Source organism: Sander lucioperca, chromosome 11 (genome assembly GCF_008315115.2).
Source record: "Sander lucioperca isolate FBNREF2018 chromosome 11, SLUC_FBN_1.2, whole genome shotgun sequence".
NCBI lineage: Eukaryota > Metazoa > Chordata > Actinopteri > Perciformes > Percidae > Sander > Sander lucioperca.
Window position 1 is genome coordinate 39,464,510 of NC_050183.1, and position 15,000 is coordinate 39,479,509.

The 15,000-nt window shown below is 44.7% G+C and overlaps 2 protein-coding genes across 2 annotated transcripts in view; both read right to left on the minus strand.

Annotated features, from left to right (window-relative positions):
• LOC116034448 (nuclear factor 1 A-type-like) overlaps positions 1–15,000 on the minus strand; it is a 380,609-nt gene that overhangs the window by 224,541 nt on the left and 141,068 nt on the right. The window lies entirely within an intron of this gene.
• LOC116059163 (ephrin-A2) overlaps positions 2,791–15,000 on the minus strand; it is an 18,417-nt gene continuing 6,207 nt past the window's right edge. The window contains exons 3-6 of the mRNA XM_036007357.1: positions 9,322–9,675; positions 5,781–5,846; positions 4,563–4,667; positions 2,791–4,505 (exon numbers count right to left, since the gene is read on the minus strand). Of these exons, the coding sequence (XP_035863250.1) occupies positions 4,477–4,505; positions 4,563–4,667; positions 5,781–5,846; positions 9,322–9,675 (554 nt within the window). The 3' untranslated portion in view covers positions 2,791–4,476. The remainder of the gene's footprint in view (positions 4,506–4,562; positions 4,668–5,780; positions 5,847–9,321; positions 9,676–15,000) is intronic.

A 15,000-nucleotide genomic window follows, 5' to 3' on the forward strand; every position in this document is an offset into this window, starting at 1 on the left:
AAACCAGAGGTGGGAGTCTCAAGTTTTAGGCTGCGTTCATATAAGCAGAGACACACACACACACACACACACACACACACACACAGACAGACAGACAGACATAGACACACAGACATAGAAACACACACACAGAGACACACACACACACACACACACACACACACACACACACACACACACACACACACACACACACACACACACACACACAGAAACACGCATGCACACACACACACACACACACACACACACAGAAACACGCATATGCACACACACACACACACACACACACACACACACACACACACACACACACACACACACACACACACACACACACACCTGCATGCACATTTTCCTGTGTTCATTTTATTTGATTGTTTGAGGATTCTGATATTATATTATTATATTATTATAACAAATACCAAAATATACCCTAACTGAGAATGTAATACCAACCCAAAGAAGGAATATCTGAATAGTTGAATATTCGTGTTCAGCCTCAGTCGAGTCGCCCACCTCTGGGAAGAAACCCACGAACCTTTATTCATCCACGGAAACAGAAAGCACAGGACTACAAGGACCAGAATGCATTGTGATGCAAGCAGGAACAGGAAGGAGAAAAACATCAACAACAACAACAACAACTGCACCAAACATCCGACTGAGTCTTCATGATTTTCATATCTCATATGAATTTTTATCTTACGTTTCTTCTTGTTTTTTAAACAGAAAATGGCACAAACGTAAAACAACAACAACATGACTTTACTTTCTGCTCTCTTTGTACCAAACTAAAGCCAAAGTTAGTTTCTCCACCGGAGTCCAACTGCTACAACGCCATCATCTGTCCTCCATCACAGTGGGTTAGGGTTATATATATAGTCAGAGGGTGTGTGTGTGTGTGTGTCTGGCTTTGTGTGTCTGTGTGTGTGTCTGTGTCTGTGTGTGTGTGTGTGTGTGTCTGTGTGTGTGTGTGTCTGTGTGTGTGTGTGTGTGAGTGTGTGTGTGTGTGTGGTGTGTGTGTCTGTGTGTGTGTGTGTGTGTGTGTGTGTGTGTGTCTGTGTGTCTGTGTGTGTGTGTGTCTGTGTGTGTGAGTGTGTGTGTGTGAGAGAGAGTGTGTGTGTGTGTGTGTATGTGTGTGTGTGTGTGTGTGTGTGTGTGTGTCTGTGTGTGTGTGTGTGTGTGTGTGTGTGTGTCTGTGTGTCTGTGTGTCTGTGTGTGTGTGTGTGTGTGTGTGTGTGTGTGTGTCTGTGTGTGTGTGTGTGAGTGTGTGTCTGTGTGTGTGAGTGTGTGTGTGTGAGAGAGAGTGTGTGTGTGTGTGTGTATGTGTGTGTGTGTGTGTGTGTGTGTGTGTGTGTGTGTCTGTGTGTCTGTGTGTGTGTGTGTGTGTGTGTGTGTGTGTGTGTCTGTGTGTCTGTGTGTGAGTGTGTGTGTGTGTCTGTGTGTGTGTGTGTGTGGTGTGTGTGTGTGTGTGTGTGTCTGTGTGTGAGTGTGTGTCTGTGTGTGTGTGTCTGTGTGTGAGTGTGTGTGTGAGTGTGTGTCTGTGTGTGTGTGAGTGTGTGTGTGTGTGTGTGAGAGAGAGTGTGTGTGTGTGTATGTGTGTGTGTGTGTGTGTGTGTGTGTGTCTGTGTGAGAGTGTGTGTGTGTGTGTCTGTGTGTGTGTGTGTGTGTGTGTGTGTGTGTGTGTGTGTGTGTGTGTGTGTGTGTCTGTGTGTGTGTGTTTCAGGGTTGTTGGAGGATGGCAGTGACGTTCTGCACATCTCCGATGTTTTCCATAAAGCTTTCCTGGAGGTATAAATATATATGTATATACACATATATATATGTACTGCATTTCCCAGCATGCCCCTGCACATCCACGCACACAGGGACACACTCGTCCTCCATCAGCAGAGATGGAGGGATGGTATGAAGAGATGAAGAGAAAAGAAAAGTCTTCTCGACCACACGGTGTCGCTGTTTCACTCATTCAGTCACAAAAGATTCAGCACCAGTGGGAAAAAGGCCATTTTTGATTGGTTCATTCTTGTTTTGCGCTTAACATTCGTTTTTTACTTTTATGACAAAATTACACGGTTTACAAAAAATCCCAAAACAACTTGACTCCTCCCCCTGGGACGCAGCCTCGCCTCCTTTATGGCAGCAGTGGGCGGGGCCACGATGACCCCTGTTAGCCGCTGGATGACTTTCTCTGCTAATAGAAAAGTTTAGCGATAGTCTTTGGCAGATTTACAGAAATCAAAAGGCCTTCTGCTGCTGAAGGCTGAAGTCTCATCTGATTATTAGTTTTATATTCAACACTGAAGATGATTACAGTCGCAGAAATGTGCCACAACATCCAAAACTATTAGAAAATGTATCTTACAGTTCTAAGTTAGCTCGTCACCTTTGTCTGTGAAGCTACATAAGTTTGTACCGATTGTCTGTGAAGCTGCGTTAGCTCTTACATTAAGTCTGTGAAGCTACGTTAGCTTGTTCCCTTTGTTTGTAAAGCTACACATTAGCTCGTACAGTAAGTCTGTGAAGCTGCGTTAGCTCGTACAATAAGTCTGTGAAGCTGCGTTAGCTTGTACATTAAGTCTGTGAAGCTACATTAGCTCGTACAATAAGTCTGTGAAGCTGCGTTAGCTTGTACATTAAGTCTGTGAAGCTACATTAGCTCGTAGAGTAAGTCTGTGAGGCTACATTAGCTCGTAGAGTAAGTCTGTGAAGCGGCGTTAGCTCGTACAGTAAGTCTGTGAATCTGCGTTAGCTTTTAAAGTAAGTCTGTGAAGGTTAGTTTGTACAGTAAGTCTGTGAAGCTACGTTAGCTCATACAGTAAGTCTGTGAAGCTACGTTAGCTTGTAGAGTAAGTCTGTAAAGCTACGTTAGCTCGTACAGTAAGTTTGTGAAGCTACGTTAGCTTGTAGAGTAAGTCTGTGAAGCTACGTTAGCTCATACAGTAAGTCTGTGAAGCTACGTTAGCTTGTAGAGTAAGTCTGTGAAGCTACGTTAGCTTGTAGAGTAAGTCTGTGAAGCTACGTTAGCTCATACAGTAAGTCTGTGAAGCTACGTTAGCTTGTAGAGTAAGTCTGTGAAGCTACGTTAGCTTGTAGAGTAAGTCTGTAAAGCTACGTTAGCTCGTACAGTAAGTTTGTGAAGCTACGTTAGCTTGTAGAGTAAGTCTGTGAAGCTATGTTAGGTCGTCCCCTTTGTTTGCAAAGCTACACATCAGCCCAGATGTGCGTTCATTATTTCTGAAGGCTTGAAGTTTACACGTTATCTTTGTCCCGGCTGCGTTTCTGTGACTGTAATTGTCAGCGGAAAGTTTGTGGGTTCAAACTGACAGTTTCTCCACAGAGAAACGGACTGAAGCTGCTCCATGTTTCAGCTACAAATCTGAGTTTCTAACATCCGTCCTTTCACTTCACTCAGTACCTGAAAATATGTTTTAAATCTGTCAGCCGAAATGTTACAATCACTGATGTTTTTACCTGATCATCTCCCTGATCGATGAGTCTTATTCATCAGGTATTTCCTGATTTAAATCTTGGTTTTTGTACATATTTAGTCAGACATGTTTTGCAAGTTTTAGCTGATAAATTATGTGAACAGGACAAAAGTAAAGTTTTGGCATCTGAACCTAAATGCTGGTTTTTCAATTTGGCAGCTAAATAAAAAATAATCTAACAATATCTGGAACTAAAGAGGCAGAATTTGGATGTAAAAACTGCATTATATCCCAACAAAGATGTGTGTATCAGAGGGGGGGGGGGTCTGCAGAACTTTGCAGAATTTTCCAGTGAAGTTTTCCGCTGATTTTAAAAGAAATCATTTCCATCCGGAGCAGAAAAACAGTCCGCTAAATTCTGCTGATTTTCATTCTGGTTCACCACTGAAAACTGTAAAAAAAACAAACAAAGAAACATCCGCAGATTCTGATTGGGTCTGGAAACGATAGATTCAACGGAGGCTGGACTCCAGGCTCCTCCTCTGATTGGCTGAGCGTTCTGCGGGGCACTGGGTTGTTTCCTATCTCAGGTTTTCTCGGCAGAGTGACGGGAAGACGGAGATCCGTCCAATCGAAGGAAGAGGAAAGAGGCGGTGCTGTGAGGAGGCGGGGAGGATGGCGGCCGGCAGCGGGGAGGCGCAGAACTTTAAGGAATTTTCTGCAGAATTTAAACAAACTACGAATGTTATCACATCTCCACCCGGAGCAGTTTAACAGTCCGTTAAATTCTGCTGATTTTAATTCTGGTTCACCGCTGAAAACTGTAAAAACAGCAAAAGAAACATCTGCAGATTCTGATTGGTTCTGGAAACGATAGATTCAATGGAGGATGGATTTTCGTTGGAACAGAAACATCTTTCAGCAGCGACTCCAGGTTCCTCCTCTGATTGGCTGAGCAACCAGTGGGGCGCTGGGTTTGTTTCCTGTCTCAGGGTTTTCGGAGGATGGCGAGCAACATGGCGGCCGGAAGTGGCAGGCGGGGCTAAGAGGAGGCGATGATGAGGAGGATGGAGAGCAACATGGCTACCAGCAGCGGGGGGTGGGGCTAAGAGGAGGCGAGGAAGATGGCGAGCAACATGGCGGCCAGCAGTGGGGGGCAGGGCCCAGCGAGGCTGCAGCCGCCGGTGGTGTCGTCCGTCAGGAAAGGCTCTGGAGACTCGTACACCGAGTCATCTGAGAAAGAGAGAGAGAGACAAACCTTCAGACACAGGAAGTACTCTCAAGTGAGAGAGATACTAACAATCAGACACAGGAAGTACTCTCAACTGAGAGAGAGACAAACCGTCAGACACAGGAAGTACTCTCAAATGAGAGAGATACTAACCATCGGACACAGGAAGTACTCTCAACTGAGAGAGAGACAAACTGTCAGACACAGGAAGTACTCTCAAATGAGAGAGATACTAACCATCGGACACAGGAAGTACTCTCAAATGAGAGAGATACTAACCATCGGACACAGGAAGTACTCTCAACTGAGAGAGAGACTAACCGTCAGACACAGGAAGTACTCTCAAATGAGAGCGATACTAACCATTGGACACAGGAAGTACTCTCAAATGAGAGTGATACTAACGTCGGACACAGGAAGTACTTTCAACTGAGAGAGAGACAAACCATCAGACACAGGAAGTACTCTCAAATGAGAGAGATACTAACCATTGGACACAGGAAGTACTCTCAAATGAGAGAGACTCCTCTGTGACAGGAAACTGAATCCTTCCTTTCAAACCTCCTTCCTTCCCTACATACTTGCTTTCTTACATCTTCTTTCCCTTCCCTTTTCCATCCTTCCTTATTTATTCTTCCTTCCCCCTTCGTTCCATCCTTGCCTCCTTTCTTCCCTTTCCTACATACTTCCTTTCTTCTTTCCTTGCCTCCTTACACACTTACTTAAAACTTAAATTAAGTCTGAAGCTGCAAAGAATCATCGATTAATCTCCAACTATTGTTTCGCAATTTCCTGACATCCAGAAAAGAATCCACACTTTAATCCACCGTGACAATAATCGGTAGTTGTTTGATAAACAGTTTGTTTTACGGTCATGAGAAAGTACAATAATATTGGGCACCTTTACCTGTGTGCAAAATATGACTGTCATCAGATTTTCAGAAGAAAAAATTAATATTTATAAAATTATATATAATTTGACATCGAACCGACACCGATGTGTTAAAAAAATGACCATATCGGCCGATATTATATCTGTGGCCGATATATCGTGCACCACTACCTATAAATGTAATTTCTTTTAAATAAGAGGAAGAACAGAAGAAGAGACTCACTGGTTGGTTTGACGTAGATTTTGAGCTTCAGACAGGGTTTCCCCGCCAGGTTGGGATGTGGAGACGCTGCAGAGACAACAGAGACACAGTATTCACATCGTTGCAGAAAAAGCTGTACTGCGTTCAAAAGTTAGTGTAACATCAGTGTTTGGCTTAAAATAAGTCACCTAAAACCAGTGTTCGACTTACGGGGGGTATTGGGGGGATCCAACTAGAGCTGAAGATCTTTGCCCGAACCCGACGGGACCCGACGGGTTCGGTCGGGTTCGGTCTTAATTTCTATTATTTTACACGGGAAGCTTGCGCTTCAGGTTGCGCGGTAAATGAGCGGTCAGGTGATGCTTTTCGATTAGCGTGTAGGTGGATGCTGAGGAGGTGAAACGGAGGCTGGAGCCTCTGTAATTCATTTCTTTGTTCCAACTTCCAAGTGGCGTCTAGCCTCCGTTAGTCATATATAAATGATGTTAAAAAATGTATAAATGACTAATTTTTTTTGAAAGACAAAGGAGCTGTGTGCGTGCGGCGCAGTCTCTTTTTTCTTTCTCTCGAGTGGCGTGCGTGTGCCCGCTCGCGGCGTGAAGCGCGTGTCGGCGCTATTCTCCGACACTAACCACGGCTGATAGACGGCCTTTTGTTCAGTCGGGCTGTAAACGGGTTCGGGCTTTTTAAAAAGCTGTCAATCAAAATGTACTGGTCGGGCTCGGGCCTTTTCGGGCCGTACTTTTATGGCCCGATTACAGCTCTAGATCCAACCCCCCTAGATGAGACTTGGACCCTCCCAAAAGGGATGAAAATAAGAGTTTGGGGGGTACTGAAAAAAATGTAATAAAATATAATGTTAGCCTATCCAAAATTGTATGTATTTAAATGCAGTATTACTATCACATACCAACAATTCAGGAAGTAATCTAATGAAATATGATTGTCTCACCCTCCCCCCCCCCCCCCGCCCCCCCCCCATTGGGCTGTACCATTTCTCTGGTACCTTCAGTTCAGACTGTGTTCTTTGCTATCAGTGTTGCCAACTTAGCGACTTTGTCGCTAGATTTAGTGACTTTTCAGACCCGCTTAGCGACTTCTTTTCACAAAAGCGACTAGCGACAAATCTGGCCGCTTTCAATTCAATTCAATTTTATTTATAGTATCAAATCATAACAAGAGTTATCTCAGGACACTTTACAGATAGGGTGGGTCTAGACCACACTCTATTTACTCTAAGTTACAAAGACCCAACAATTCCAGCAATTCCCCCAAGAGCAAGCATTCAGTGCGACAGTGGCGAGGAAAATCTCCTCTCAGGAAGAAACCAGGGTCAGACCCAGACTCTTGGTGGGCGGAGTCTGACGGGTCAGACCCAGACTCTTGGTGGGCGGAGTCTGACGGGTCAGACCCAGACTCTTGGTGGGCGGAGTCTGATGGGTCAGACCCAGACTCTTGGTGGGCGGAGTCTGATGGTGCCGGTCGGCGGTGTGATGAACAATAATAGTCACAATAAATATAATGGCACTATGACTAGAAATAGTAGCCAGTCCCTCCAGAAAAACGTGATTATGTGATATCATAATTCAATGCATAATCAGCCAAAGTCTGCATATTTATTTCGGGGGCGACATTTTTTCAAATACGCCGCACTTTCGCCACATAAATTGCCGATTTCTGTGAATTATGCGGGGCTTGCATGATTTCATAATCCCTGCATTTTTGTTGCAAAGAAGTCCCATATATCTTAGCAGAAAGTTGAAAAATGTTGCGTTTACGTCACACAAGAGCAGACATTTCCCCCTGTTGCCATGGAAACGTTATGAAGTGACGTAATTACGTGACGTGAACATCATCAAAAAGCTGCAAACCCCGCGATGAAGCCATGATGGAACCGCCGTTTTTGCAAGTTCCCACAATTTCATCGCATAAAATTGCATAAATATCCCGCATATTCCATCACATTTTTTAAGAAAACGTGCCGCATAATCAAGGATTTTTGCCCAAAACAATCACAAAAAAACTTTTCTGGAAGGACTGAGTAGTTCATGGCGTAGCGGGACACTGCAGGATGTAGAAGGATGTAGAAGGACAATGCAGTTTCTGTAGAAAAGACGCCAGTATTGTCTGGCGAGCACGCGAGGTATTTCTCTCCTGTGGTCCCCTCTCTCTTCTGTTCTGAGACTGAGGAGCAGCTCCTCCCCCTCTCTGCTCTCTCCTCATGTGCAGCAGCACTGAGGTAGAAGCATAGACAGTATATAAGAGTGGACCAGCAGGTCCCGTGTCTCTGGACGGAGACCAGTGAAGTCTCTTTCCCGGTGATGGCTGAGCGTTACTGAGCAGCCTCCAACTGAGCTTGAAGACGTAGATGTGACGTGAGCAACCTGTCTGAAAGTTGGAAGTCTTCTGGTAGCTGTGCCAAGAGAAATCTCAATCATTCCCAATCTAGCAGAGACGGAGAGCGTAGGTATATGTAAGGAGATAACATAGACACAGGCTAATTATTGATCACTAAAATGATAGTTAACATTAGTAATTAAACTTAAACAGCTAATGGAAGTCCAAACTGCCTGAGAGCTTCTCCTGTACTATACGGTAATTCCTCTACTATGAGACAGTAAGTCTCGTGGTTATGACCCAATCGTTAGCCTATTTTTATAAAAACGTCTGCTACGGAGCCATAACGTGAGCTACAAGATTATTTGGCTAAATATTTATATTTCTTTCTATCTACCTTGCTGACACAACCACTGAGCTTTATGCAAATGACTGCGTAGTGACGTCATCTATAAAAATAGAAAGAGCTGAACCCCCCCAAGCTCACGGTATAATTCGAAAGACTGCCCAAAAACTACTAAAAGGAGGCAGTAACTTCTCAGAGAGATATGTACGAACTGTTGATGAGAACAGGCTGGGAGCACGGAGAGAATCTGTGGTCACAAGTCTGTTTGAAATTATTTCTTTTCTCTGCTGACACACACACACACACACACACACACACACACACACACACATACACACACACACACATACACACACACACACACACACACACACACACACACACACATACACGCACACACACACACACACATACACACACACACACACACACACACACACACACACACACACACACACACACACACACACACACACACACACACATACACACACACACACACACACACACAGTCATTAATGTCATTTCAAACAAGCTGCCTGTTTCTCTGCTGGAAGCTCTTTCGCTCCAAATGAGCCACAATTTAGGAAATTTTTTCCAGGTTTGACGACAAATTATGTCTAGACAGAAACACACACTCACACACACACACACACACACACACACACACACACACACACAGACAGAAACACACACATGCATGCACACACACAATAAAAAAAATGTCATTGAAAACATACAAAAAGCGTCAAAACAACAACATAGATGTAGTAGAACTCAGTGTGTAGTACCCAGTGTGTAGTACCCAGTGTGTAGTACCCAGTGTATAGTACCCAGTGTATAGTACCCAGTGTATAGTACCCAGTGTGTAGTACTCACAGATGTAGTAGTACTCGTGTCCCGGCCTGAACTCGAAGCCCAGGCTGAAGGGTGTGAACAGCTGGAACTTCTCAGAGAACTTGAGTGGCCCGTTGGCGCTCTGCGGCCGGTTGCACTCCCAGCGTTTGAATCCGGTGCGCCGGTGGTCACAGCTGGTGTAGCCGTCGTAGTTCACCATGTACAGGATGTAGTTCTCTAGCCGCTCCGCTGGCCCCGCCCCCTGCCGCTCTGCTGGCCCCGCCCCCTCGTAGTACGGGCAGTAGATGTCCAGGTAGTCGTTGATGGCCACCTCCACTGTGTACTCGCCACTGGAGAACCTGAGGGACACCAAACACCAATCAGGGCCAACCAGGGCTAAATACTGGACCAACCAGGGCTAAATACTGGGCCAGCCCAGGGCTAAATACTGGGCCAGACCAAGGCTAAATACAGGTCCAGACCAGAGCTAAATTCAGGACCAGACCAGGGCTAAATACTGGACCAAACCAGGGCTAAATACAGGACCAGACCAGGGCTAAATACTGGACCAAACCAGGGCTAAATACAGGACCAGACCAGGGCTAAATACTGGACCAAACCAGGGCTAAATACAGGACCAGACCAGGGATAAATACTGGGCCAGACCAGGGCTAAATACAGGACCACACCAGGGCTAAATACAAGACCAGACCAGGGCTAAATACAAGACCAGGGCTAAATACTCGACCAAAGCTGGACAAAAGAATAAGAATAAAGTAATTTGTTAATGTTCAACGGTCAGAAACACAAAAAGCAAGAGCCTCCATCTAACTACAACACATGGAAACCATTGATCTGTGTGTCTGTGTGTGTGTGTGTGTGTGTGTGTGTGTGTCTGTGTGTGTGTGTGTGTGTGTGTGTCTGTGTGTGTGTCTGTGTGTGTGTCTGTGTGTGTGTGTGTGTGTGTGTGTGTGTGTGTCTGTGTGTGTGTCTGTGTGTGTCTGTGTGTGTGTGTGTGTGTGTGTGTGTGTGTGTGTGTGTGTGTGTGTGTGTGTGTGTGTGTGTCTGCCTGTAGTGATTACCTCACAGAACAAAGTGTTGCTCCATAAGTCCCTTCAGTATTCATAAAATATTTATTTCTCTGTAAGGAAACTACACCGTTTGTATGTAAATGTCTTGTTGGGTTAGTTGGAGTATATATATATATATACATATATATATATATATATGTCTAGTGTTACATAATCTGAACACCTCAAATCCATTTCAGACCTTTGTTTACAAATGTAAACAAAGGTCTGAAACAGGAAGTGAGTCACATCTCTGTTCTGTAAACACCACGACGCTCCAATAAACAGTTAGCTTTGATTAATTGATGCCTCGGGGGGGTCTATGGGACACACACACACACACACACACACACACAGACACAGACACACACACACACACACACACAGAAGCACACAGACACACACACACACACAGACACACAGCGCGACCACAGCAGTTTCTGCCTCCATTGCGTAGTTAGTTTCTAAACCTTTAATAACAAAAATTGAAACGTAACAACACAAACGTGGACATTTTTAACGTGGATTCCTGTCTGAGAGAATCTCGGGGAAACGTCCGTAATCACTATCTCTGACTCCCTTTGTTTAACGGTAAGTTGGTATTAAACCAGTGAAGTGATCTCAAACCAGCCAGTCCTGTCCAGCGGAGCGTCCTGAAAGCGTCCCGTCCCAAGAACAAAGGCAGTTATTTTCGTCCCAAATGGAGCTCCATATAATCGAGTTATCTTAATGATTTAAAACACTTTAAGTTTCCTTCGCTGTGTTGCTCCCAGCTGCTGAATCACAGCGCTGATTATTCCCGCGTGGCCTGAACGCAGCGTGATGGAGGTCGATCAGCGTTTCTCCTCCGCCGCGCCCTCTTCGTCTCCGCTAACGCCATTAGCAAAGTGCACGCTAACTGAGTTAGCTGGAAGGATTGGGTGACGCTAACGCCGACCCCTTGCACCCCCCACCCGGCTCGCACATCATCCCTCTAATGGACCATGTGTCCGTCCCAGAAGGCCGAGGGGCAGCGGCTCCATCTTCATCAAGAGTTCATCAGTCCGCTTTGTTTATGTGGAAGTTTGGCGTACTTGTACTTTACTTAAAGGTTAAAAACTCTGGTTTAGTGTCCACTAAAAGTTCTCTTGTTGCTGCTGACAGACTCAGATTATTATTCTAAGTGTCTGACAACATTATGGGATGGATCCCTACAGAGATAGACCTTTTAGTTAAAGAGTAAGATCCTTTTTTTAAACAGAAAAACATCCGTGAAATTGCGTTCGCTAAACCCACCAGACTCCATGTAAATAATCAGTACTTTTAGCATGGTAAAACACACTTCATTCAAAGTGGACAGAAACTAAGTTAAACAATCAAAAGCCGTCTTGGTTCATCTTTCCACTGTTCCAACAATCACCACTCTGGTTTCGTTGAAATAAAACCTTAATTCACTCATTTACATGTGGAAATATACTGGCTCTATACACGCTAAAAGTCCTGTTTATTTACATGGAGTCTGGTGGAAATATGCTGGCTCTATACACGCTAAAAGTCCTGATTATTTACATGGAGTCTGGTGGAAATATGCTGGCTTTATACACGCTAAAAGTCCTGATTATTTACATGGAGTCTGGTGGGTTTGGTGATGGTGATATCGGGGCTGTTTCATGTTTAACTAAAAGGTCTATCTCTGTAGGGATCCTTCCTCCCTCCCTCCCTAAATACAGGACCAGACCAGGGCTAATTACAGGACCAGATCAGGGCTAAATACAGGACCAGGCCAGGGCTAATTACAGGACCAGACCAGGGCTAATTACAGGACCAGACCAGGGCTAATTACAGGACCAGACCAGGGCTAAATACAGGACCAGACCAGGGCTAAATACAGGACCAGACCAGGGCTAAATACAGGACCAGACCAGGGCTAAATACAGGACCAGGCCAGGGCTAAATACAGGACCAGACCAGGGCTAAATACAGGAACAGACCAGGGCTAAATACAGGACCAGACCAGAGCTTAATACAGGACCAGACCAGGGCTAATTACAGGACCAGACCAGGGCTAAATACAGGAACAGACCAGGGCTAAATACAGGACCAGACCAGGGCTAAATACAGGACCAGACCAGAGCTTAATACAGGACCAGACCAGGGCTAAATACAGGACCAGACCAGGGCTAAATACAGGACCAGACCAGGGCTAAATACAGGAACAGACCATGGCTAAATACAGGACCAGACCAGGGCTAAATACAGGACCAGACCAGTATTCCACGTAGGTTGTTGTAGGAATCATCACTCGTTGCCCCCTGGTGGTCAGAAGTCCCTGAATTCATCTTTAACGTTAATATGTTTTCCTGTCTTCACAACATTACGTATGCATGGTTAACCTTCATTTAGCAGTTACGTAACGCCCTCTAATCAGCTGATCTGAGTTCCCACAGCAGCTTCATTATTTCTGTCCCTCCAAAACCTCTTTGTGTTCCTGTGTTAATGTAACCTGAGTCTGGGCTGACAGGCTCAGCAACAACATGGTGTTCCTGTGTTAATGTAACCTGAGTCTGGCCTGACAGGCTCAGAGACAATAGCCGCAGTGTTTCCTTCAGGTTCAGACAAGAAGCTACACGAAGGGAGACAAAACTATCTGATGTGATGTCCCAAAACCTGATCCCACACACACACACACACACACACACACACACACACACACACACAGAAAGACACACACACAAACACACACACACACACACACACACACACAGAAAGACAGACACACGCATGCATAGACACACACACACGCAGACACACACACACACGCAGTCACACACACAGAAAGACAGACACACGCATGCATAGACACACACACACGCAGACACACACACACACACACACACACACACACACGCAGTCACACAGAAAGACAGACACAAACACACAGAAAGACACACACGTACGCATGCATAGACACACACACACACACACACACACACACACACACACACACACACACACACACACACACACACACACACACACACACAGACACACACATACATACACACAGACACACACACACACAGACACACACACACACACTCTCTCAGCTCAGCTGCCACATGGTCACTGTAACACAACTCAAGTCTCTTTGTCTCCTGTCTCTGGTTACTACAGCAACCATTTTTATTAGGGCACGAAAGTGCGCAGGAACCTACTGTTTTTCATCAGATTATTTTTACCAATTCTTCGTTGCATTTTTGAGGGGGTTAGAATGCACAAAAACTCACAAAAATTTGCACACGTCACAACTGGTGAAAATTGCAAAGATTAAAAAAAATACACATATCCACCACTAGGTGGCGCTATTGCAGAAAAAAAGCGGTCGGCCCTATAACTCCCAAACCGTACAAATCACATTCAAAAACTATATATTTTCGCGTTCCCTGGATCCAGCTGACTCTCCTGAGCTAGGCCACGCCCATTTCCGCCTAGACTTTTATTGTGAAAAATCGCGATTTATCGAAAACCTACTTTGCTGAACTCCTCCTAGACCGTGCGACCGATCTGCACGAAACTTGGCAGGTAGCATCTCCAGATGGACCTGACAAAAAGTTATCCAAATAATCTTTAAAGGATAAAAATTGCACATATTACGCACAAACAAATTTGTGTAGCTAAGTATGCAAACAATGCAATATCTCGACCAAAACAATAGCTATCAACGCAAAACTTAAGATTCTTGTTTGTCATGACCCTCTGGAGATGCCCCACACATTTTACGAAAATTGGCCACTAGGGGGCACTACAAGTACATCAAGTTTATAGCTCATGAACGGCTCATCCGATTTTTACAAAATTTGATGGGTACCATCTAGGACCCACCCCTACAGTAAGGTACTGATTGGTCAAAGTGGGCGTGGCTTATGGGACCCTAATATGTTTTAGCCCTTGGGCACATTTTTGACGGCCTCAATATATACGAAAACTCACAAAAATTGGTGCCCACATAAACACCTGGGAGCTTTGCGAGACTGTACAATGATTTGGCCCAAACCTGTAAGTGGGCTCCATAGCGCCCCCTAATGCCTGGAAGGCCTTAACTTGGACATAGTTGCTCCGATCTTCACCAGATTTAATACCCATATTAATCTAATCATTGCGGACATATTTCCTATTTACCTTCATTAGCTCCGCCCAACCGGAAGGCGGCCATTTTTAATTATGCATTTTTCATGTGTTTTACATTCTTTCGAACTCGTCCTAGGCAGTGATTTCAATCTTCTTGAATCTTTGCAGGTAGTATCTGTTGACCATCATGACGAAAGGTTATCCAGAGAATTTTGATAGTTGAAAAAATGCGCAAGTTACAGCAACTTCCTGTCTAAACAGAAAGTTGCGTTATCTTGGCAACAATTATTCCGATTGCCCTGAAACTTCACAAGATTGTTCATCATGGCCGGTTTAGCATCTGTGCCAAACTTGGCGTCAATCGGCCATTAGATGGCGCTGTTTTAATTTTTTTTAATTAATCAGCAAAATATTGATATATGGGAAACCTACTCTGTCTAACTACTCCTGGGACATGAGTCCGATCGGCACGAAAACTGGCATATAGACTCGGAGGACCCTCCTGACAAAAGTTATCAAAAGAATTTTAATAGCTAAAACATTG